Source organism: Eleginops maclovinus, chromosome 12, assembly GCF_036324505.1.
Source record: "Eleginops maclovinus isolate JMC-PN-2008 ecotype Puerto Natales chromosome 12, JC_Emac_rtc_rv5, whole genome shotgun sequence".
Taxonomy (NCBI): domain Eukaryota; kingdom Metazoa; phylum Chordata; class Actinopteri; order Perciformes; family Eleginopidae; genus Eleginops; species Eleginops maclovinus.
Genome location: NC_086360.1, coordinates 16,844,655 through 16,870,801, shown reverse-complemented (window position 1 = coordinate 16,870,801; position 26,147 = coordinate 16,844,655). Strand labels below are relative to the sequence as shown.

Genomic DNA, 26,147 nt, shown 5'->3' with positions numbered 1-26,147 from the left:
AATCTCAAATCTCAAATCTTAATGTCAAGTTAATACGTGTCCTAGTTACGGGTGCACAAATCTTCCAAATGCCTTCCTCAGCATTTGTTCATCAGTACGTTTTGAGTATTATATATTGGCCTTAAGTATGCATCCTTTCCTCCTGCAGATCCAGAACCAGCTGCCCGGAGCTATCTTCCCGTACGTGTTCTACCCTGTGAAACTGCCTAAATCTATCACCATGGATGCAGGTCTGTTATTCCTCTTGTACGTCATGTTCAATTTAGCATTATGATCCTGTTTGTATGCAGTGTTTCAATTTGTCTTTTTATTTGTATTACAGAACCCAAACCTCTAACTGACATCAGCATTGTTACCAGAGCAGCAGGGCACTCTGACATCTCACGCATCAAGTAATCTTTACTTTAAAATATGTTCTCACTTTTCTTCCCTTGGTTGACTTCTCTCACCCCCTTAAGAGTCTTTCACTGCTCAGTCTTACTCCCTACTCCCTTTCTCCCTACCATTTAATTGATCTGAAAACCCATTTCTATGTAAATTGTTTTCCATTTTAGCTTGGGTTAGCATACAGTTCCTGAAATAACTGTTTCCTTAAATTAAACTTCAAAATGGTGATGGAAACGTTTGTCTACCTCAGGTACTTTAAGGTGTTGATTCAAGAAATGGACCTAAAGCTCGATCTGGGCTTCCTGTATGCCATCCTGGACCTGTTCACACCTGAGAATGCCAGCATCATGAGCTCACAACAGGAGGTCAGATACTACAGAGACACTTGTGTGTTGTCCAGAATATGGGGCACATCTGCTTTGACTTTGAGATCCATTCTGACTTTTTTTTGTCTCTTCCAGTTTAATAATGCTAGTTTTATCTCTCTAGGTGGAACTGTTTGAGAAGGACATAGAGTACATAAAGACAGAACTGAACCACGTCTCTGCTGCTGACACCTCTCCTATCAGCCTCTACGAGTACTTCCACATCTCCCCCATCAAGGTTGGTACACTACACAGTGTGTATGAAGGCAAAGCTACAGTATAGTTAGGAAATGATTAACAACAGCATTTTCTTGATTCAGCCCAATAGTGTCAACTCTGAAACAGCTCTAGAAGTGATGAAAATTCCATTAAATACTTCCTTTTCAAATGGGGGGTTTAGAGTGAATAAAACTGCATCAAAATCTACAAGACAGCTACATCACATGTTTCTGTTGGGACTTAAACCCCACAAACAGCCACACTTATTCATGTTTTCTTTTTTTTTTGCAGCTGCACCTGAGTTTCTCTCTAAGTACGGGAGGGGAAGACGGCATGAAGGAGAAGAGAGACAAGGAACTCATTCCTGTCCAGTCCCTGAACCTGCTGCTGAAGAGTATCGGTGCCACTCTCACAGATGTGCAGGACGTCGTCTTCAAGTGAGAACTCGTGTGAAGGCCCAAATAATGTTGATGTGTGATTTGTTGCTGAAGTCGTCCTTAATAGTTGACTGCTTTTGTCATTGATTTCAGGCTGGCCTTCTTTGAGTTGACCTTCCGGTTTTGTACCACCCAGCAGCTACAATGGGAGGTCATCAGGCATTATTCCAAGCAGGTAACACACATTCACACACGCACGATGACAAAAAGGCACTGTCAAAAATGTTTTCAGCTGTAGTTTAATTGTAATAACATGAATACAAAACAGATCCTGGATACGACTGAGCTTACCAGTTGTTATATTTGCTTATTTCAGGCTATTAAACAGATGTATGTGCTGGTGCTGGGCCTGGATGTACTTGGAAATCCTTTCGGGCTGATCAGAGGACTGTCGGAGGGAGTGGAAGCCTTCTTCTATGAGCCGTATCAGGTAGGAATGTAATGCTAGCACAAATGAGTCTATCAATGTTGTGGCATTTAAAACCAAATGCTTACATTTATTTCTTATTATTTAACAGGAACATTTACATAATACTCTTTGAATATATGTCTCTGGAGATTGTAAGCATTTATTAAAAACGTATTGAATATTTAAGATGTGTAATGTGGGGAAAAGATTAGGTTTATGTTGACATTTCCAAAAGTGTGTCTGCCTAAAGCCCCAACAGTGGAGGTAGTCTTTTAAGTCTTCTTCATGTATAACTGTTAACTGGGATTCTTCAGGGAGCCATCCAGGGGCCCGAGGAGTTTGTTGAAGGAATGGCTCTGGGGGTGAAGGCTCTGGTGGGAGGAGCTGTAGGTAAGTAAGGCGCGCTTATAAATAAGTGTTTTGATCACTTTGGCAGAAACCTGAATAAGATCTGTGTTAAATAATGGATATTTAAACACTTCATTCCACCTTTTGTCGGGTTTTACTTAATGTTTTTGTGTAGACACACGTGTTACTCTGTTATACTAACAGAGGTATGATCTCTCACTAAATTCAAAAGTTAGCTTAACATTTGTATTTGTTCTCAGGCTTATGATGAACTATTATTTGTGTTTCTCTGGGATGGGTGTGTGGTTGATCAATGTTTTTGGAGGGTGAGTTGTGTTTGGTGTTGTTTGTTTTTATTTTAACCTAATAGCCAGGTCTCCCATCTCAGTCCTGCAGCACTCCTAAACGTTGACCTGTTAAAAAATGTGCTATTTAAATTAAATTCCCTTGCTGTATGAACAGAATATGAAGTGACTGTGAAAGAAGAACATAGTAACAATTTCTCCCACAAGAGACATTCAATAAAAAATATGGAAGAAATAATAACTGTTGAGTCTGTTATGTGCCTTCCAGGGGGTATAGCAGGTGCAGCCTCCAGGATCACAGGAGCCATGGCAAAGGGTGTCGCTGCCATAACGATGGACGAGGAGTACCAGCAGAAAAGAAGAGAAACTATGAACAAACAACCCAGTGGCCTGAGAGAGGGGCTGACCAGAGGGGGGAAGGGATTAGTGTCTGTACGTACTGAAACTTGTGTTAATCAACCAGAAATATACCTTGAGACTTTGAAGTGAGAGAATGAATAGTAATGAACAAACTGCTGCTACTTGGTAATTGTGTTTTGTTTCCCCCTCCAGGGTTTTGTCAGTGGCATCACAGGCATCGTCACCAAACCTATCAAAGGTATGTTGAGTTGGATCATTCGGCCCCTGCTGATGTGAAAACGTATTGGCTGAAATGACAAAACATCTACATATTGTTGCAGTGTATCTGTGGATTCCGTACTTCTACTTTAACAGTGTACCATCTGTGTTTATGTCAGGAGATCCTTATATCCTTTTCATGAACTTGATGATGTCTGATGATGTGTCATTTTTCAGGAGCACAGAAGGAGGGTGCAGCAGGCTTTTTTAAAGGTGTTGGGAAAGGTCTGGTTGGTGCTGTAGCGAGACCTACAGGAGGCATTATTGACATGGCCAGCAGTACTTTCCAAGGGATCAAGAGGTATGTTACTCATCCACTTTATCAAGATGCAAAGTGCTTTAAAGAGTAAGACAACATACAACATAAAGAGTGAGCAACATAATTAAAAACACAGAAATACTTATATCACAGAACCATATCACAATAAAACATGAACAGTGATACCACTAAAATTACCCCCAAGTTAAAACGATAGGACTTTAATTTACTTCTTTTTTTATTGAGTTTGCTGTTCTAAGATACAATGAGAGGCTGTTCCACAGTTTGGGGCCTTAAAAAAAAGAAAGCAGCCTCCCCAGATTTCTTGTAAAATCCTCTAGGTACTTCTAAGAGAAGGACATTGGAGGCTCTGAGTGTTCTTGTAGCGTTATAAAATGAAAGGCAGTCGCTGGTATATGTAAGGTTTTGTAAAGCCTTGTAAATCATTAAAAGCACTTTGAAATCAATTCTGAAACACACCAGCAACCAGTGCAGTGATGCCAGCTCAAGGGGAAATGCAATCCCTTTCTTTGTGTTTGTTAAAATCCTGGCTGCAGCATTCTGAATCAATTTCCTTAAAGATGTTTTATGTTGAACACTATATTGTTCTTGTGAAGTCATCAGGATGTCAACCGGCGCAATAAATTGCTTTATGGCACTGCATATTTAACGTTTGTATTCAACAAAGTTATCGCAATTGTTCCTGAGCAGCCCTAGCTCATTACTGTGTGTATGAATTCAAATTGATGTTCTACAGTGTTCATGTTTTTACAACACCAGTGTATGTTATGCATATGTGCACTTACATTGAACACGTGGATCTGTGCTAGACTTACAACATTGTTTAACACCAAAACAAGAAAGACGGTAATTATTTGAGTCATGCTTGTTTCCAGAAAGAAACCATGCTCAGTAGTTGTTCAAACAAATACAGCTTTATTACAGCTGCTCATTGGGCCATGGGTGTGTGTACACATCTGAATGTTTGCCATAGCCATATTGTGTGTTTGCATTTATGTAGTTTATTTCCATGATTTATGAGTTCATAAGACAGCTGTTTCTCAAAAGGCATATGCATGTCTCGTTTTCAGAGCAGCAGAGACATCACAAGACATTGCCTCTTTGCGACCGCCACGTTTCATTCACGAGGATGGAGTCATACGCCCATATAAGGAGAGGGAGGGCATCGGCAGCCAGATGCTGCAGGTAGGACAACATCTCCTCCTCTCCACAGTCAGACCTGGGAAAATAAAATAGAGGTCATATTTGTGTTTCATTAAGATTAGGAAAACTCTGTCCCAATCATTTTAATACAACGGAATTTTGTCAATATACAATTATTTTTCTTATTCGATTACGGTGAACTACGTCGTGAATCTGTTACACACAAACACATTGCCTCGGTACATGCACAGACACTGATTTCTTATAGGAAAACTTTTTTTTAAACCATGATCCTGTTTGTTTACTTTATTTTAAAAGATGTTCTTAGACTTAATATAGCTTATGTATCATAGTAGAGCTCAATTCTCTGTGATTAGTTCACCTCTGTGCTGTTATGTGTTTTAAGAAGGTAAAACATTTTCAACCAAAGTGCTTGAGCAACAATAGAGAGACATTCGACAACTATTTGGGTTCCAAGGCAAATATTACTGAAAGATGTTTTGTATTTTACTGCAGCAGAGCTTCTGTGCAGTGTAGCTACCTACCTGTCTCCATATTATTGCTCACGTAAGAATTTGTAGTTAGTGTTTTATGACCTTACAGTGATTTTGTTTTGCAAATTATGCTTCATTTGGATAGCCCTTGCTGTCCTCAAAGTTTAAAGAAAGTAACTCAGCATCCATCTGGCTAAACATATTGTTGATAGCACTGAACAGCTGACTGTGGCTGGGAGCTGCTCTGTCAGTACAATGAGTCTAATGTTTGGACATTTTAGTGTGGCTTTCAGGTGTTTCAGTTCTGCTTCATTTAAGCTTTATTTAAATTGTGGGTTACTTTTTTTGTGCTGAGATCATGTAGACGTCCAGCTGGATGGAGTGGGTGGAAGTTTCTGAATATGAGTTTCAGGTCAGAGCTACACTGTTTGGCTTATAGCTTTACGGAAAGATGACAAATTAAAGTGCCTTGGTGAAGCTCAGGGTCAACAACATTTACCCCTTTGTAAAGACTGTTTAATATCTGGATTCTACTGGAGGGATATTCCTAATTTGGTGGTTTGACGATGGTAGTGGAGACTTCAGTTTGGTAGAGGTCTATGAAGGCGTGTGATTCACATTATTTTCATTCTTATGAAACCGTTCTGTGACCATTGTTCCTCTCCTCATTTCATTCAGGTTTTTCCTTTAATTTGTCATAAATCTGTATCTCCATCTTTAGACCTAGCCTAGGTGTGTTAGTTAGTGCTAGAAACAGATGTCATGCTTGTCTTTTTTTTGTAGATAGACTTTAAATAGTTTGTCACTCAGCGTTATACATTTATACAGCTCTGAAAAAATCAAGAGACCACTGCAGCATTACCAGTTGGTCTGCTATTACTATTTAGGGGAATGTGTTTGAGTAAAACTAAAAAATGTATATTTTATTCTATAAACTACTGACAACATTTGTCTGTGTTGGAATTCAACAGACACTGGGATGGATGGCTGCCATTCATGTAGAGATAAAGATATATTTTTTTTCTAGAGCTGTATTTCGGTTGGGAAATTCTTTACAGCAAAGCAGTTGGAAAGAACAAACAAAAAAAACAGGATAACTATTTGATGAAAGAGAGACAAGTGCAAACACTCACACCTTGGTCTGAGGGGTTGTTTGTCTCTAATCTGCTGAGTGACACCTGTCTGTGTGAAGCTGTGCGAGTGGAAACTGTTGTTCTCTGACCTTCACTCTTCTCTCTTGTCGTGTCCACAGCGGAGGGTGGCCTACATTGAATGGCATAGAGCTGGTGATTAGGATGATGAGGAAAACTAGCTAGAAGATAATGACAGCTGTAGTGTAGCATTAGTGTAATGAGTTTGATTCAAGTATATAAATCATTGAAGAGCCTCTTAGTAGTTTAACAGTATATGTTTTATATCGCTAGTTGCTTATTCATTTGATGTGAGATGTCTTCATTTTATCATTTAAAACACACACCTCTTTTCTTTTCATTCATTATTTTGTCACAAGCTACAAAACAAACCTTGTTCTGCTCAGAGATGTATTCATGTCAAACAATGTTCCTTATCATTTTGTTTTCATTTGTCTTTATTTCTTTTTGGTTGTTTTATCCTTCTGTCATTCATTGCTCTCTTGTTCTCAATAAAATGTTCACCTCACAACTTCTACTTCTGCCATTGTCTTTGTCTTTGTTTCATCCCCTTTTTCCCTCTTCACCCCTCAACACCATGGTAGCTCATGCTTTTTTACAGTATGCAGTTGTTTTGAACACACTTGTATACATTTGCACGACCACATATGTCTTGGCATCTATGATTTCAGACATTGAGTTGTTCTTTGGTCTTGCTGTTTGCTAATATATATTCTCACTTCTTTCTCTTTTTTTTCCAGAAAATTGAGAATGGACGTTTTGCCAAGTACAGATACTTTGCTCATGCCAAGGTCAATGATTCAGACTTCTTCATGATCACCAAGAGGTGAGTGGGGTTTTGCATCCTGGTGAGAAAAATCCTTTTCAGCTGCTTTCTCATATCGAGTTGTTAAAGATAACATTTTATTTTCTTCTCGTTTTCTCAAACACCCATGAATACGTAAAATCGATAAATCCCAGATCATCTTCACTGCATGATTTGAGTCAGTGTAAACCTAGATGTGCTAGATTACTTTGTCCAACCCTTTTTATGTGGTTTCTTTTCCAGGGGAATATTTTTTGTGACCAAAGGTACGTTTGGCCAGCTGACCTGTGAGTGGCAGTATCTGTTTGAAGAGTTCACCAAGGATCCGATGATCGTCGAGGACCGCCGACTTCGCATCGAGGCCAAGGTACAGAGCAACCACACATTTTAAATCTAAACCGGAATCTTGATTTTCTCCATAGGAGACTTGCTGATCCTGATTCATAGCAGCTTTTAAACAACTATTAAAGAAATGAAAGCACTTAATGTGTTGTTTTGTGCACTGCAGGAGAGAGTAAAGTCCGTCTTTCATGCCAAGGAGTTTGGGAAGATCATAAACTTCAAAACTCCTGAGATCGCTACAGTAAGTGTACAACTTGTACTTTAACACTCAGCAATATATAAATATATCCATCAGCCTGAAGTCACAGCAGAGGATTGTACAAAAAGGGATTCCAACTTTGGTTTGTATTTATTTTCAGTGGGTTCTGGCCCGATTGGACGATGCAAGAGAGAGCTTGCAAAAATACTGACCAACGAAGAAGAGCGAGAAACGATAAAGAAAGAACACCACACAAAGTCTGTGTGTGTCAGTGCCTTTGTTCTTCACCGCATGCTCATGTTGTTTACCTCCCTGTGTGAGTCCAAGTATACCATGCTGTATGTTGGTGTGTGTCGGGGGTGAGGGACTGTATGATAGTGTGTATGTGTGCATGCTTACAAAAGTGCTATATAGACGGCTGACGTACATTTATTTACCACAGAAGCTCTGATCTCACTGAACCAAACTCAATACACTGTCTTCGCTCTGACTTTTTGGGGGGGATTTTTATTTTATTAAAACTGACGCACATTTAAAAATACAGCTTATCTGCTTGGGTCTGAATTAATTAATATTAAGCATATTAAAGTTGTGTTATACATGCTAGAAAAACAGCCTAAATGACATTGAAGCCAAATCAACCACAGTTGTAGCACATTTAATGTTGTATTTGTTGTTTTTTTTTACTGGATTATATAAAAGGGAAACTAATTTAAATTTGAGAAACACATATACTTCAAGTTGTGGTCAAACTACTGCTTTCTTTTACTCTTACACTCTCCATTTTCCTCGTTTTTTAATACAAGATGAAGACTTTTCGGTGTGTGATTGAGAGCCGCATGCTATTTTTATATCCTTATGTATCGATCTGCTGTATATTAATCTCATATGGTATCTGTATATATTCATCCTCGCACACTAGTCTGTATCACGGCGTAACAGATTGTAATTTTGTGATTTTTATGTTTTTATACCACACATATGCAATGCCAACTATGTTGATGATGAATTATGCAGAGGAAAGTATATTTAAAAGAAATGAATGCTAATTATTAACAGCTGCTGTTTACTTGGATGTATATTTTAAAGGATTGATTTGGGTTTGGGGTGCATTGCAATTTACTGTAATACAACTAGATATTAACAGACTTAATATTTCTTTTGCCATTAATGTGTGTTGTTTTGAGCATCAAGTGTTCACTACAGTGGTTTCATTTTTCCCCCAATGTTCTCAAAAAATAAAATCTGTTTCAAATGTATCTTTTGTATCAAGGAAATTCCAAGCACACAAGTTGCACTCTTTCTATAATTGTTTATTGAAAATGTCCATAAATACATCCACTTCTCTTGAAAAGTAACAGGTGAGTAGAGTCCTCCAAAGCACAACTTGGATTATTTACATCTAAACAAACTCATTGTTTGTGTGACCTGAGTAAATAAGCCGACACGTGGCTCAGAGATAGAAAAATAATTCTACATAATATGAAATCAAAGACTTTCTGACTAAAGCGACTCGATTGCATGAGCATAGATTATTTACTTGGATCCCTAATAAAATAAGTAGCCCACACAACAGGTCAAAGATATTACTTCACACTCGTTTTCATATATAAACTTATTACAACACGTTTCTATAAAGGCTAAAACGGAAACTACAGTACACAAGAAAACAAACAATGCATCTGAGACACTAACCTACCGAGACATTAGTTTGGGTATGTCAGTTAAATGTTCATATTCTCTTAGGCTGGATTTTAAAAGGCACAAAATATTATTATTAAACCATTGGATTAAAGAAACCATACATCAGTTCAGTGGATCTAACTGTTTAGAAAGCCAAGACAATTGACTGTAACATTTTGTTTAATGTAATTCTTCAATCTAACTCTCCTGCCCCTCTCTACACCAGATTGAACTCCTTCAGGTTGTGTCTGAGGATGGTGTCTTTGACGGCAACGAAGACGAAGCGGATGTTTTCTGTGTCCGTGGCGCAGGTGAAGTGAGGGTACAGCGTCTTGTCCTTGTCCGGGTTTTGTTCTTGATACATTTTCAGGATGAAATCTTGAGCTGCTGATTGATCCTGCTGAGGTCCTATAATTAAAGATCGGTATTATTTCATTAGGTTTTTTTGTTCAATACAGTCAACATTGAAATTATTTGATTACGATTTTTAAATGAATAGTCAAACCTAATCTAAAATATCTGACGGAACGAGAGTCACCAATGAAATGCATGCTGCTCTGCAGAATTGTGTGTGGTGTGTTTAAAGGGTGGCAATCTTTTTTATCGTTTTGTATGCCACCTTTTCTACCTCATGTTCCTCTCACCAATCGGTTTATTAGGTACACCTGGCTGAAACTAGAACTAACTAACTAACTAACTAGTCTAAAAATAAAAGTGCACGTTCCATCTTTATGAAGGTTACAATGTTCCGTTTGTGTCGATTCAACTTCATGATAACTTTGTAGGATTTAATTGATGGTACTGTTGAATTGTCCTCCATTATACAGAGATGTTGTGTAGCCTTTCCTTATTGATATACATGGTGAGAATAAATGACAAATAATAGTAATCATATTCAGTATATAGGACTTTTGATCAAGTGGCTGAAAACGAACTCACCTGTGAAATCTGGGAAGTAGGTGGATATATGAGAGAACATGATTTTCTCCTTGAGGATGTCAGTCTTGTTGAGGAAAAGTATGACAGAGGAGCGCTGGAACCAGGGGTAAGTTATGATGGTTTTGAACAGGGCCTTACTCTCCTCCATACGGTTCTGAGATGAATATTGCAGCATAGAAAGAAAGAAAAGGGACGACTCATTTAATATGTTCAAAGTCTGCAACATGATCTGCCATCGTTGAGCTGAATACTCACCTCGTTGTCGCACTCAGCCAGAACCTGGTCGTACTCGCTGAGCGCCACCAGGAAGATAATGGAGGTGACGTTCTCAAAGCAGTGGATCCACTTCCTCCTCTCTGACCTCTGACCTCCCACATCCACCATCCTACCAGAACAACAACAGAAAAGGTATGCAACGCCTCCTGTAATGCTTCCTGTTCCAATGCAGTGAATATTATATCTCACCTGAAGATGACATTCTCCATGTCAAAGGGGTATTCAATGATACCCGTGGTGGGCACTCGGACTCTGAGAATATCCTGCAGGTCAGGCAGATAAGAGGGTTGAGAAATTCGATCCAGGTCTGTGAGATAGCTGAAAAAATTTGAAGAAAATTAACTCAAGGAGATGATAAAATATGGATAATACTAGACTTGAGGGGGAATTTGTGGCCATTAAAAAAGGGGAAGGAGAAAGACCTGATTGACCTTATCATGACATGAAGAGTAAATTGCAAAGTCAGAGTTAGGGAAAATGGAAACCAGTAGAAAAAGAGTTTTGTTTTAAGAGAGAAGTAATATGTAGTATTTTAGTACACATTGCATTTACATAGCTAAAAAAGGTATCCAGAAGCTACTTTTTCTTTCTTCACAAAGCTCTGGATCTGTATTTACTATGTTAATTTGTGTTCCATTATGAGCAGGTACATCTCTTTGTGGTCAGAAGGGACAGCTCCTGTAATCTAGTCAGATAGAAAGAGCAAGGCATAGATACTGAACATACCAATATTAAGATCTAAACGCTCAAAGCCTTCTCCCCAATTCAAGGAATACGTGGAGAAATACACAATCCTTTTTTTCTTTACTTAATTGTGTTGGTCTAAATATAGTCAGATGACAATCCTCTAAATTTGTATATTCAGGAATAGCATAAATAACATATTCAAAACCGTTTTGAATATGAGGTACATTGCCTGCAGGTTGAGTAAAATAGTACTGGAAGTAACAACAATGACCTAACCTCAGTGTCTTAAGATAGATACAGATATGCGTATAATAATGCACTCACAGAATAATACTGTGATCATAATAAATGCAACTCTCCTACCGTACATCAGAGAGGGGTTAAACCGACCTATTTGTAGAGCTTATTCTGTGCACTCGAGGCATTACCTTGCTCCTGCAGTTTTCAAACCTTCTGAATAACTGTAGTGAATATTTGGCAGAGCTGAAGTCTCTGAGTGCATAATAATGAGCAACACATTACAACTGTGTGTTTAATTCTCACTATTTGGTGGAGTCGGACAGCTGGTATTCCCTGCGTCGGTCATAGCATGTCTGTACCCCGGCATCGTCCCACAGACATTTGACGGCCGCTGCAAGGCCTTGATCAAACTCCTCAATCTTATCCACCTCCACCTCAAGGACTAGGCTTGCATTACTCTATAGACACAGAAAGAAGGGATTTGGGGATTTTACTGACACAAGGTAATAAGTTGAACAGAAACATTATTTTTGCTTATACTGTCTGTCAGAATATACCAGTATTTATCCGCATAATTCAAAGGGGCTAAACACAGTTTTCAAAAACGAATGCATATTAATTTGGCCCAAAAATTGACGTTTATAATGAGTTCTCACTGATACCAAAAGTCGCAGAGCAAGTTTAACTCATTCTGCGGTACCTGATTCTTGGGATCACCAAAAGGTATGCCAAGCGCCTCCATGGCTCGGGTCATGGCCTGCATGGAAGTGAGGATGTTCTGGTAGACCAGTTTGGCGTAGCTCCTCTTGTCCTCCTCTGTGTATCCTCCTCCATGGATAATCCTCATCTGTTTGATAAAGGTACTCTTTCCACTCTCTCCAGTGCCTGTTGGATACAGTGATGATGAAATCCTGTCATATCCACACTCATATATGTTTCTCTGTGGCTTGTCACTAAAAAATCACGTTGAAATCAATGAGAGTCTTATATTTATTCAAACATGCCATAGAGCAACAGAGCCGTGTGTGTTTCCACACCCTTTAATAGAGAGGCCTGTCATCTACTTATCTATTTATGATGAAAATAAATTATAATTGCATTGACTCATATTTACTAACTGTCTTAGTTTACAACACACACCCACACGCACATACTGTGTCACATTCCTTTTTAAAACACAAGCTCCTGATTACTCATTCAGACTACAGGATGCAGAATAAATTTGTTTAACAAATGTGTGTTTTTTACCAGACAAATTATTGAAGTTGCCGTGTGTGTGTGTGTGTGTGTGTGTGTGTGTGTGTGTGTGTGTGTGTGTGTGTGTGTGTGTGTGTGTGTGTGTGTGTGTGTGTGTGTGTGTGTGTGTGTGTGTGTGTGTGTGTGTGTGTGTGTGTGTGTGTGTGTGTGTGTGAGCAAAGCGTGTTAGAGCTACATTATGTGATGACTTTGAGCGATGCCAGCAGTCTCCTGGTTTCCTGCCTGTTTTGCATGACATCACGAACACTTGAGTCATCTTAGCAAACAAGGCTTAGACAAATGTTTATATTTGAATGCATCTTGTTTACAAGTCAAGTTTCTTGAAAATGAGGGGGGTTAGAGCAAGACAGACAGGTAAACTCTGAGAAGGAGGCAAATGATCCTGCACGTATGCTGTGTCTAACTTGTTTTAAGAGAATCAGCTTTAAATCAGCTCAGAGGCCTTTTGTTTTTTAACATCTGTGCATCCCGGTGTTAAAGTCCCTAGAAGGAGTCATGTGAGGTTATTTAGTTATTCTTATGAGACATTTATGTGGAATTGAATGTAGTTATTTCAATTGCTCAGATCAGACTCAGCCGATGTTCACTAGTATCGAAACAGAATGGACTCACATGGTCTCCATTAATCCTCACTATGTCAATATTATGATTAATTATTTGCTTATTTGATGATGTACAGTTGATTTATTAACTTCCTTATGCTGTAAAACACATACAGAATCATACACAGTGTGTAGAACTAGCAACAAGCATATAAGTGTTTGATGCACACATTTCTAAACTGCGCTCTTTGCATTTATGCAGCTCCTTTTTATGACTAAATATTATCAGTAAATATATATATAATACTTCTATCAAATTGAATGAATATAAAACATATACAGCAGCGGAAATAATTAAGAGACCACTTTATCATTCTCTCTTGTTTTATTATTTATAGGTATGTCTTTGAGTTAAATTTTTATTTTTTATTTTTTATTGTATTCTATAAACTACTGACAATTGTTCTCTGTGTTGGAATCCAACAGACACGGGACTGGCTGCCATACATGTAGAGATAAAGATTCAAGAAACATTTGGAGTGGTCTCTTAATTTTTTCAAAAGCTGTATAGTATATATATAGTCTTTGATCAGGGACATCGTAGTTTGAGTTTGGAAAGACTCAATGAGAAAGATACAGTGTGGTACTATGGGTAAACGAAACACAAATAACATTTATGCTGTATTTCGCTCGCTTGAGTAGGTCACATGGATGTTAATGTACATGAATACTGGTGCCAGTGGTGATTTACAGTTTGATAAATGCTGACCACATATATCTACACACACACACACACACACACACACACACACACACACACACACACACACACACACACACACACACACACACACATTGTGCACAGAAAAAGAGCATCACTGTCAGTAGACATGACACAACAAACACAATTGAACATAAACACAAGCTCACACCTACACATACTTCTGACACGCCAGCTCTGTGAATGATTGTGGTGTTAATGTTGTTGAGAGAAGAACTAATATAACCTGTCACACTCTGCCAGCTCACTTTTTTTTACGTAAACTAACAGCGCAGGTGAGGATTGAAGGAAATAACTGGTACAAAAAAAATCACTTAACTCTAACCAACTGATTTTCATCACACAAAGTATTCATATGCCATTTTGTCAATGTACTTGCTCAGCATGGTCTATATTTGTATCTTACAGTTAAATAAATATAGCGTACGTTTAAATTCCATTTACCCTTTCTCTGCTGTTTCAGTACATTTCTTCTTAATCACATTAAGAAGTAACAGCAAAACATTAAAACAGTTTAAATAGTAAACAAATCTGTTTTTGCAAAGAACAACCAAATGCCTTTGCAACCTACTTTTCTCCTGTTTTATGTTCTTTGTTATGTGGGGCTTGTTTTATAAAATTGACACTGAACTAACACTTTTGTTTTGCTCACATTTCTCACATGTTGAAATAAAAGTTGTCCTTTGTACGGAAAAGATATTTTTCCCGAACATAATTTTTGAGACCAGTCCAAGGCACACCTTTTCAATAATCATTGTGCTGAATCAGCATCTTGATATGCCATGCATGTACAGGTTGAAGGATTATATTGGTAAAGGGAAATGCTCGACAACATCTGTTTCTCACAAAATTGTTGCCATCAGATAATTGTATGACTTTTCTGTCCCTAGAAGAAGTCCTGGCTCTTTTTCTGGAAACAGGGCCAAAAGCAAAAGTGTATTTTTGGTTATTTGATATCATTGCTAAACTAATTTAAATATGTACACCACTGCATGGTTATTAGTCTGAAACCACATTACCAATATGTGTATACAGTATGTATAGAGTATTGTTGACGTGTGTACACTGTCCTACGGGTTTTTAAGGCACCTTACTGAACGGACAGAAGAGTACAGTGTGTTCATGTTGATCTTTCTTTCTGCTTCACTCCTACTCATCCTCTCCGGGGACCTGAGTGTGACCATCTAATGACACCCACTGAGAGCACTGAGTCCAGGTAAATAACTGTTAATGTGTAATTACTTTCAGAAGTTGAATAATAGAGATTACTTGATACTATGTTTATCTATTTGCAACCTTGAAAATCTATCTCTTAGACAGAATTGTTGCTAACCATGGCTGCCCATCAGTTCAGGTTCTGCCTAACAGTGTGTTTTCCATGTTGAAAATCAAAACTTACACTGAATGTTGAGCTTTGGTGACTGAGTTGCTGGTCAGATTTGTTCCCACTCATCAGACAGCTAAGCATCTGTCCATAATTTCACCAGCCTGTTGACTTGTTTCTGTGTTATCTCACTACACACATTTCTTAGATCTCCCCAGCAACTCTTTTAAGTATCTTTCATCATTGGCAGCAATGAACTTAAGCAGCTTTCACTGTACCAGAATCTCCCCAATGTTAAGGCCTGGCTCCTTTTTCAGATGTTATTCATTAAGGATTTGTGAGACATCTCACTTTGAGTGTAGAAATTCATTTTCAAAGCAAGTTAAATCAGATTTATAATACATTTGATCGAGCCCTTTCTAAGAGTGCAGTAGAGGTAAACCTGCTGTACGGGTCATGTCCTTCTCAGGACTGGATTTGCATGACTTTTGCATGAGGCGCGCCCGCAGCAGCTAGTTATGGCTTTCTAACACACCACTGACCAAGGGCCTTACAGTGCACCCACACCACTGCTGTGAAACAGTTTGTGTCAGAGCACCGTTGGAGGCATGGATGCTGTTTGATGCCATGTCAAAAACGCCCTGCTCCGGCAACTGTTTTCAAAGACATGCAGTTAAACACTGTATCATAGCACTGGAAGGAAAAAAAGCAGGCCCAAGCTTCAAGCCAACCGACCTCACACCTTCTGCAGTCGGTGAACTAATACCAGGAAGTAATGTGTGTACTCCCCTCCTTCAGTGTGACACAAATGAAAATATTTTATGAGCATCCGAAGCTTCACATTATTACCATCTCTATAAAAGCTCCCACAATGTTCAAACATCACTTTCATGAAAGGCTGGGCCGCATCTACCATATGGGCAACGTTGGCATCACAGGGGCTCTTGAGTAAAAGGGGGCCCTCAGTGACAAGATTATTATTAATTTTTTTCCTAAGATGATATGGGCTTAAATTTACAGTATGTCCTATGTTAAAAGTGTTATGCTCTGGAAATATAATACATTCTTATGATGGAAAACCTCTTCTTGCTGTAGAAACATAGTTTATTTTTATTATTTTGCACACCTGTTTATATAGTAACCTTTGTCCATGTGTTTCTGTTTGGGTGGTACATTGGTCTATTATAGAGAGTTTAAATGAATAACTTACATTTCATAATGTGTATTCTTTGGATACTTCTATTGATATATTTAATATTATTTTTCGAAAACAAAATTGTCAAGCTGGGCTAAGCCTCTGATGTTGCTAGATCCAAGCAACCTGGTTCAGCTGGAGGGAATTACTGAAGTGACCAGTGAAGGAGATTTTTATACTATAAAGCAGCGGTGTGCAGCATTTACTGTAAGAATCACACACAATTATTCAATAGTGCAGACTTATTACGTGATGTTACGTGTGCACGCATTTTCGTTCTGGGGCGGCGTTAGGGGGCCCATGAGCTCTCAGTGCCCAGGTGCCCCTAGAGGTACTAATTTGGCCTTGATGACAGGACAACTCGCAAATAATGACATGTATATACTTCATCTGGACTACTTTATAGACTGGTCTAACATCATAACTGCAGTTTTTTTACTCTAATTTAAACTACTCTGTTTCATTTTGCACCATCTCTTATCTTTATTTTATGATTTTGTCATGTCCTTTTATAATATGCTGCATTGTTGGAGGAGCTTGGGACCTAAGATTTACATTGGCATAACTACACTGTAGCTACTGTGCATTTGATAATACAAACCCTTGAACCTTGTCCATCAGCTGTACTGATAGTTGATACCTGGACATCACATTCACATTTTCCCCTCAGTATTTTTTCTTTACTATGTTTTCCTAATAACAAAAATATATGGTTAAAGTAAATGCCAATATAAAGAGATAAAACGCCCACATTGACCCACTCCACCATTCAGCAAACACAGAAATACTCCGACCCACAGCTCTCTGTCGGAATTTACCTGGAAATAATCTGCTGCCAGCAGCGAGTTTCGGTTTCCATAGAAAAGTAAACTAGAATCGAGCTATCGTCAAAAAACACAATATCATTTTAAACTGTCAAATCTCTCTCTTCGTAGGCAGATCGGTACTAAATGATTCAAGTAGACCCGATTAATCAAGGTTGAAAACTCCCCACAGTGCGTAAAATCAATGAATGGCACGGCTATGACTCGCAGCTGCTCACAACCGGAGTGTCGATTGGGCCAGAGCGCAATGCACCACATCTGGAGACCAGAAAGGGGAATGAGGAGAAAGGAAATGTATAAGAACAGTTAGATATGAAAGTTGGGCCTCCTCATGATTTTGATCGTTGATGGCAGTCACAATTCTTCAACCCATCAAGAGCCTCAAAATATAGAGAACAGATGTCCCTTAAAAAGCGGCTGTTTCTACCTGCATTGTAAAATATATTATGATTTAAATACAGTTAATTGGAGAGGCTGTTGCGTGCAGCTCCACCTGCCATGATCATTCATGTCCAGGTGTGATCAGGAAGTAGACAAGTACTCAGTCAGAGGATCTCTTTCTAGAGCTTTGAAATATTTTTTCAATTACATGTTGGCCGGAAATGTTGCACAATAGAGATGAGGATGGAGGTTCTATAATGTACCCCATAATGTCATTAACTCTGGGTTAAGGGACAGCTAGTTTGTTTGAGACGGATTATAGACAGTTAGAGGCATTGTAAACCCCTCCAGGTTTGATCCCTGCTCAGAGGTGCTCACCTAACAGCAGCAGCTTCAGCTCCCTGCGAGAGTCCTTCTTGTCTCTGCGCAGCTGCTTCTCGATCTCCTCGTTGATCCTCTGGTTCTCTCTGTCCTCCGCAGAGACACAGCATCCAGCCATCGTTCACACTGACCTGCTGCCTCTCCAATAAACCCTCTGCTGTCGACGTGAAAATCCTGAACCCTTTGCTCCCCCTCTTTCGCTTCACAAGGTCAGCGAGAAAAAAACGCAGAGCATCTTTAAAGTGTCCCTTTATGAATTAAAACAATTATTGCTATAGAGTTTTTTCTTGAATAGGAAAAAAACTGCGTTTATTAACTAATAATTCTTCTTAAAAGAAAAAGTCCAGATATAAGAATAAACCTCGTAAACTGACCCTCGTTGGAAAGGTGCTGCTGTAGGTCTAAAGAAGGAGGACACTTGTTGAACTTTATCCAGGCTGCTCAGAAGGGCGTGGCTGGCTGCAAATAGAAAGGGATAAAATGGGAAGTTCACATCCAGAACAGGCTCACTGTGATGTGTCTTCCGAAGCACGCTGACAAGATAAATAATTCAAACCGTAGAAGACGTTTGAGTAGAGGTACGATTTAATCAAAGAAAGCTGCAAGATAAATACAATAAAAAAGCCAAGAAAAGTAACTGTTGACTTAAAACCAGTACCAATGACAGGTTTGCCAGATTCAATTGGATTTTTTTTGCAAATGTAATTAGCCTTTATGGATGGAAAGGACTTAAGGAGGCGAAACACGCTCCATAGTCTGACAGCACTATAGGGTTGCGGGAAGTGAAGCATCTCGCGTCAGTGCATCCGCTGACGGCCACCAGGGGTCAGGAAAACAAACTGTTATTGCGTGAATTAATTAGTGTTTGGGTCACAACCAATATAAATGTATCCTAAAACACATTCCAGTGACGGTATGTCTATGGCCTCAGAAATGGGGGGGCACCAAGTACACCTCTGGAGATCGGTACGGACCAGGTTGCATATCTGTTGCATACTTTTACACGTAGCTAGTTACTTGCTTTTAAAAAGCCAAATGGTGTTGTTGCTCTTAAAATATACCAATCTGTTTTTAAATATGATCGAGCTGAGCTGTTTAAGTATATGTAAATGTATACTCAAAATAAAGGTTATTCACTTACAAATCCTCAGCTTGATCAATTCACTTTTGGTTTTCCATCATGTTTAGAGGCTTTTTCTCTTGCCATGATTCCTTTAAAAAAATAAAACAAGGGGCTGTTTATCTTTAAACTGCGTCCCTGAGGATAATTCATTCACTCCTTAGCAAAAGCATCTTATTTGACTATTTATTTTATCTGTTTGGCTAAAATATTTAGCCAAACAGATAAAGTTTCTATGAAAACAAAAGTTAGCAGACGACAGACTTAATGTTGTTATTTTTTTTACAAATACAATTAAACTGTGTTTTTTTTTTTTTTACAACATCTTACATTTATGTGAGTGAGTGAGTGAGTGTGAGTGTGAGTGTGAGTGTGAGTGTGAGTGTGAGTGTGAGTGTGAGTGTGAGTGTGAGTGTGAGTGTGAGTGAGAGTGAGAGTGAGAGTGAGAGAGAGAGAGAGAGATTTGATTTTTCAAACCACTTTTATTCACAAATAAATTAAACACACCACATTACAACAAAAAACAATTCAAAAGAACTTCAATTCAGGAATTGATTGAAAACCAGCTCATCATTCCCCACTGAAACCAAAGCATTTTTAAAGCACCACATGTTTTGAAACTCACCCACATTTTCTGTCAGATGAAAATAACTGAAATCAGTTTTGACCCTCGCTCTCACCATGCATTTGAAGATCAGCACAGCATCACAGGCCATCGAGTCCCCAACTTTATTTCTCCTGCTGAGGTAGATGGCCATTTTGGCCTGGCCCAACAAAAAATTCAGGAGCTGACATTTCACCTTTTGTCTCTGGGTGTACCTGTAACCAAGGATGAACACTTGGGGGGAAAAAACCTCACCAAACAAAACAAACATCTGGGTCAGTAACTGAAAGAGACAAAGGAGTCGATCACATCCTGAGAAACAGTGGAAGATGGTTTCCCTTTGGTCACAGAACGGACAGGTGTCCGAAACAGCTGGGTTGATCACTGAAACAAAGGCATTGACAGCAACCGCGCCGTGCAGAATCCTCCACTGTAGATCCCACAGCCTCTTTGTCAGCGGGAACAGCGACTCAGCCAGGCCCAGCCCTCCATAGCGCTCCAGTACAGCACGAGCCACGGGTCTCCATACCAGGTCAGCAGGTCCAGTCAGGAACCTCTGGACGAAACGGAGCCTGAATGCAGCCCCTCTGCTTGCCAGGTGAACCAGTCCATGTCCCCCTTCTTCCTTTGGCAGGAAAAGGACGCTCTGCGGGACCCAATGCATGCGGTCCCAGAAGTAATCCACCATTAGCGCCTGCACCCTGGACAGCAGGTTTACAGGCGGGTCTGAACATGCCAACCGGTGAGCCAGCATGGAGGACACAATGTTATTCAAAATCAAAATACGCCCCTTAAAAGAAAGTTTTGGAAGGATCCACTTCCACTTCTTTAATCAGCCTTCCACCTTTTCCACGAGCCCGTCCCAGTTTTGTAAACAAAAGGTCTCCTCACCGAGATAAACACCCAGGTACTTCAACCCTCCCCTCTTCCAAACAAGGCCCCGAGGTAAAACCAGACCATTAAAGTGGCCTGCCCCTACTGCTAAGGCCTCACTCTTCCCCCAGTTTACCCTAGCAGAAGGCAACTTGCTAAACACACCTACAGTATCTGTTAAAGCATTGATATCATGTTGAGTTTTTACAATCACCATTACATCGTCCGCATACGCAGACAATTTAAGAACGTGATCGCAGCCAGGAAAAGAAAAACCATGTAGTTTGGACCTTAGGTTGTGTAGGAGAGGCTCTATGGCCAGGGAGTACAGCATCCCAGACAAAGAGCAGCCAGTCTGACTCCTCTCTCGGCTTTAAAAGGAACACACAAACTACCGTTAATCTTCAGTACACTCTCAATGTCCCTGTACAAGACCTGGATCTTGGCTATCAGACCAGAGCTGAACCCAAAAGCCTCCAGCGTCTGCCACAAGTACTGGTGCTCAACTCGGTCAAAAGCCTTTTCTTGGTCCAGAGAAATCAGACCAAGTTACAGCCCAATGAACCGGAGAGGTCCAAAACATCTCGAATCAGAGTAACGTTGTCAGTTATCAACCTGCTGGGTACACAGTATGTCTGTTCTACATGAATGACATGCTCCATCACTTTCCTCAGCCTCGTCGCCAACACTTTGGAGAGCAGTTTGTAGTCGGTACAGAGAAGGGATACAGGATGCCAGTTCCCAAGCTCCTGCAGGTCTCCTTTCTTGGGGAGGAGAGTGAGCACCGCCCTCCTGCAGCTCAGAGGCAACCTCCCCTTACTGAGACTGTCCCTGACGACATCCAGCAGGTCATCACCCATAACAGGCCAGAAAACCTTTTTGTGACCTGGAATGACGTCCTCAACAGTGCAGGAAAAGGGTGTGAAACCTCTGGCAAAGAGAATAGCAACCCCTCCACTATTGCTGCATTTATGGCTGAAGAAGCCCTCCCCACTCCATGCCCTCCTCCAGTCACTCTCATTGTCAGCAGTGCTGTGAGTCTCCTGGAGAAACGTCATATTCAGATTCTTACTCTCTATTAAAGAAAACAAAGATGCTGTCTTGGCATCCCCTCGAGCACTGTTAATATTCAGAGAGCCAAGCTTTATGTCACCCATAATGAAAGTATAGCTGCCTCCTAACCAAGTCAAAACGATAACTGAAGAAAAGGAAAGGGGAGAAAAGACAAACAAGATGTACTTAATCATGACTTCCAGCAGTTTCTTCTCGTATCTTTAACAGTAATTTCCTCAGCCTGTAGATCTCCTGTTCGCTAAAAGTAAGCTACCCAAGGCCTCCTGTGCGCCGCATGAGAGCCCTAGCAGAGTCATGAAACATCAGCTGATCAACAAAAAATCCTGCACCCTTACCGCCTTCCTCCCTTTAGTATCCTTCAGGAAGCCTCTGATCCTCTGGAAGGAATACTCCTCACCCCTGTCTACCTGCATACTTTCACTGAAAGCCTCCCTGTCACTGTCACTGTCCTCCGAGTCATCTGAGAGTCCCTCTGGCTGAGAGGAACACAGCGACTCTGTCTTCAACACCTTTTTTGTTTGGGCCACGTTGTTGTTGCACACCTCTGCACTTTTTCTTTTAATCGGTAATGCCCTAAACCAGCCTGTCTTTCACAAATTGAAATATTTAAATGCATGTGGTATTGAGTATTGGAATAACCTTGATAAAATAACCACACGCAGTCTTACAGCTTTTTTGTGCAATTTACTCTGTTTATCCGTACTTGTGTCCTCTTCTGAAACAACATTCTCAATACTTACATTTTAGAAGTCCTGTCCACTCTGTATCATCATGATTGCTTTGCAACAAGAACATTTACACAAACAGAAAGACTGATCACGTTATCATCAGGGATTTCATTTTTCTATTGAGTCCATTAGGGAGGGTCTGTGGGCTGCTGTACTTCCTTCAATGCACTTGTCAAACCAATACTTTAAGTTCCAACTTGGAGTGAATCAGACCAATGACAATTTGTTTTGTGGGAGAATCATTTAGTATATAAACATCAATTCTTTGAGGATTTAAAAAGCAGTAGATTTTATGAGTTGTGATCAATTTTCTTTGCGTTGTTGAATAATGTACAGTCAAACGTTTCTAACATTACTTCCGGTGTGGTGAAAGAGTTTTAAACCAGGAAGTAAACACAGGTTCCTGCCAGGCTACTTCCCTTATCTTTCTAAGTAATTGGTTGTCATTCTTTTCTGTTTTTGAGTATTCCAAAATGGAAATTACTTAAGAAAACCGGAGGAAGAGAGAAAGTTAAACTATAAACAGAAAACATTATATTAAACTTTATAGATTATATGATTTTGCTAATTAAGTACCACATATGTTTGCACTTTAATTACATTTTCAGTGCTTGACAAAGTTCAAATACAACTTAACTTAAGACATCTGGCATTATGGTGTGAAGTAATGATATAGATTTAAAGGCATTTTAGAAATGATAGCTGTATCACTAAAACACTTGACATAAAACGTGTTGCAAGAGTGCCAGTTTATGGCTACAGGAAACATGTTACACAATTATGATTGGAAATTAATATAATAGCAATACTTCAAAAATCATTAGGGATTGAATTTCAAATCTTCAGGATGAAAGCAATCAGATGATGTGTTTGAGAGAAAAAGAGCAGTTTATGGAAAGTTATTTTTCCCAAACTCAGCCCTGCAGTTCTACATTACCCAGTCCTCAATAAACTGTACGCAAGATTTCGCTGCTCTTAAACATGCTGCAGGAAATCTGAAAAGCAGCAAAGGTTTAAAACAATGTGTGTCAACAAGTCAAATCCAGCTGGAGTCAGTTCTCTCTTAAAGGGAAAATCCTGTTTGAATACAACTCACATTTGTTCCCTCAGAGAAATGATGTGAACATGAACACGTCACTCTCTTGGAAACAGCTCTTTGTGCTTCAAATTATTATACAAATCCAATCATCAATTTTATTTTTGCTAGTACAATATCATTTCTTATGATGTAAAAAGATAGACTTTTCTTTTTTTTTTATCACCTTTGCTTTTTGTAACACTAGAAATATGTCCGGGTCCCTTTGAAGTAGCAGGGGCAGTGTAAATGCGCACTTTATAACAGCAGCCAGGCACACAAGTTACTGATTACTGCAACTCCACAACAAGTGATCATCAACACTGATAAATTGAAACTACAGTCAAGCTTCAAAACTTCTCTGGAAATGACCAGCACCACATTAACAGTTTAAGCATTGAATGAAATATGTGATGAGTCCGCCCTTACATTATCCTGTTAGGCCACACTGTTGGTTAGAGGTTATTGTAAGATTCCCTTTAAGTATACTGTGGATTTGAATTTAGCTTAATGGTTGTTGCCTGCCCACAATCAATCATCCTGGTAAGAAATGTCACCAGCAAGCTTAAATGTCTGAAAACATCTGGATCTATGAGGGTGGTCTTGTTCCCTGCCAACGTGGCTGGTAGAAGCCAATCCAAAGTAAAATATGGCAGGAAAAAAATCCAGATTGTGGTACAGTGTAATGTTTAATTCTAATCACATCAGTTAGAACACAGTATTACAATGCATGGATTTCAAGATATGAACCTGATTTGACAAAATTGTGAAATCAATAGAAAGTGTGTTCTGATTACAATTCACTTATGATGTTGTCCTGCAATGATGTCATAATTAGCTACGTTTTTAAAGCCGTTGCCAGGGCTTCTTATAGCACAGAATAACAAAGGGGGACCACCAAGCCAACACCAAACAATCCTGCAGCTTCACAACGGGACAGTATCAGCTGCATTAGCTTCACATTTCATAAAAACACAGGTGCCTTTGTATGGGACTTCAGAGGCACAGCTTAATAAGGCAATATGTACACGTGATCTGTATTTTCTCCTATGTATGTCTTATAAATAAAATAATACTGTACATTTTAATGAAATGGTGATGGAAATCAAGAGGAGCTAGAAAATCCTCTCCTGCTGAAAATGCGTGTGAATGCTGTAAGCTGCACACGTGTTGCTGAACTTGGCTGGAAATGCAGAAAAACTGATTATTTGAATAGCTGAATGGTGTCTGTAGCTGTATTAATGGACATGACAGCAGTTTATCTAAAGTTTACTCCTTTCTGGTCTGAAGAAGGATCTGGACAAATTTAACATTGGAGTGTATGGGGAAGCTGATCATTATTGGGCCAGAACGGTGGGTCAGTTTTATATGAGGAAGGTTCTCGAGCAGGCCTGACACATTTTTTGATCAGAATACAGGTTTAATAGCTGAATATCTTGTGACCATTTTAAAGTTGGAATGAAGTCTCTAGCTGAAAGTATGTGGAAAGAGTTTTATTTTGCACACGGTTTAGGTTAAAGAGGACTTAAAGGTTACATGTTTAAAAAAAAGTTGAAATAGCTGAATATTTTTGAACAAGTTTTGAAAAAAATACAAGTTTCCCATTATGTGCTGAAAAGGCTGAATATTATGATATTGGAATGGTTATTGTAGCTGAAAGTATGCTGAAGTTATTGGACGGCAAAACACGTACGGAAGAACTGAAATAAGATGAAATTGAAGAATAAAAAAACAGGAGAACAATAGTGGAATGCTGTTGAGCAGCATTCACATTAAATATAAAAGCACCTGTGAATGTGACTGACAGACTACGATACTGAGTTTCTATCAGAGCGTAGGTTCATATGTGGTTAAGTGATGGCATTTCCATTTGTTACCACCAACAATCAGATTATAACATCTCATCTTTAAGGTTTTTGAGCTACTTGGTAAATAAAACACGATGTGGTTGGTTGTGGAGTGGGAAGTGCTCAGGATCACAAGATGTGCGAAACACTAAGAGGTCTCAAAGTTAACAAATACTTGTGGAGACGCTGTGTCATAAAGTTAAATATAAAAGAAGAATCGATGGGTGATGTGATTACACCTATATGACAAGTGCTCTGTTCCTGAAGCCAGTTAGGAACTATTACAATTAGCCCTGTCGATTGGATCCAGTCTGCAGTTTTTCATATAAAAGTAAAATAAACAAACAAGCTACTTTAAGTGCCGGCATACCAATCAATGTATTGTTGGATAATAATATTCTTCTTTATGCCATTATGAAGCTGAGCAATGTTTCTTTGCTGAAAAACTGGAAAAAACATAAAATGTACATTCTCCTCTTGAAAAAAGGAAACAAAAACATCCAATACAACTACATAGATACATATTTTCAATACTGCACATTCAATCTGCCCAAAAAGTAATGATTACAAAGCCAACATAGATGCTGACATATACATATATATATATATATATATATATACATATACATTATATATATATATATATGAGAGAGAGAGAGAGAGAGAGAGAGAGAGAGAGAGAGAGAGAGAGAGAGAGAGAGAGAGAGAGAGAGAGAGAGAGAGAGAGAGAGAGAGAGAGAGAGAGAGAGAGAGAGAGAGAGAGAGAGAGAGAGAGAGAGAGAGAGAGAGAGAGAGAGAGAGAGAGAGAGAGAGA

At 39.2% G+C, this 26,147-nt stretch overlaps 2 protein-coding genes and 1 long non-coding RNA gene across 4 annotated transcripts in view; 2 read left to right on the top strand and 1 right to left on the bottom strand.

The window, feature by feature from the left end:
• The window catches only part of vps13a (vacuolar protein sorting 13 homolog A), a 35,909-nt gene extending 27,148 nt beyond the window's left edge, over window positions 1-8,761 (top strand). For both annotated transcript variants that reach the window (XM_063898131.1, XM_063898130.1), the window contains 16 exons: window positions 149-230; window positions 323-392; window positions 638-752; window positions 877-990; window positions 1,263-1,408; window positions 1,502-1,583; window positions 1,725-1,838; window positions 2,132-2,207; window positions 2,739-2,902; window positions 3,023-3,068; window positions 3,266-3,389; window positions 4,439-4,553; window positions 6,897-6,982; window positions 7,205-7,328; window positions 7,470-7,544; window positions 7,663-8,761. In XM_063898131.1, the coding sequence (XP_063754201.1) occupies window positions 149-230; window positions 323-392; window positions 638-752; window positions 877-990; window positions 1,263-1,408; window positions 1,502-1,583; window positions 1,725-1,838; window positions 2,132-2,207; window positions 2,739-2,902; window positions 3,023-3,068; window positions 3,266-3,389; window positions 4,439-4,553; window positions 6,897-6,982; window positions 7,205-7,328; window positions 7,470-7,544; window positions 7,663-7,713 (1,584 nt within the window). In that variant the 3' untranslated portion in view covers window positions 7,714-8,761. The remainder of the gene's footprint in view (window positions 1-148; window positions 231-322; window positions 393-637; window positions 753-876; window positions 991-1,262; window positions 1,409-1,501; window positions 1,584-1,724; window positions 1,839-2,131; window positions 2,208-2,738; window positions 2,903-3,022; window positions 3,069-3,265; window positions 3,390-4,438; window positions 4,554-6,896; window positions 6,983-7,204; window positions 7,329-7,469; window positions 7,545-7,662) is intronic.
• On the top strand, window positions 4,564-6,673 carry LOC134874123 (uncharacterized). Its single transcript, XR_010167023.1, has 2 exons — window positions 4,564-5,417; window positions 6,258-6,673. It is a non-coding gene; the product is annotated as an uncharacterized LOC134874123 (long non-coding RNA).
• Window positions 8,762-8,794: 33 nt separating the features above from the next.
• gna14a (guanine nucleotide binding protein (G protein), alpha 14a) lies at window positions 8,795-18,418 on the bottom strand. Its single transcript, XM_063898132.1, has 7 exons — window positions 18,010-18,418; window positions 12,028-12,212; window positions 11,631-11,785; window positions 10,590-10,718; window positions 10,380-10,509; window positions 10,125-10,278; window positions 8,795-9,593 (listed from the first exon to the last, which is right to left on the bottom strand). Exons 1-7 carry the CDS (start codon window positions 18,128-18,130, stop codon window positions 9,403-9,405), a joined length of 1,065 nt encoding a protein of 354 aa, XP_063754202.1. The 5' UTR covers window positions 18,131-18,418; the 3' UTR covers window positions 8,795-9,402.
• Between the last annotated feature and the right edge of the window lie 7,729 nt (window positions 18,419-26,147).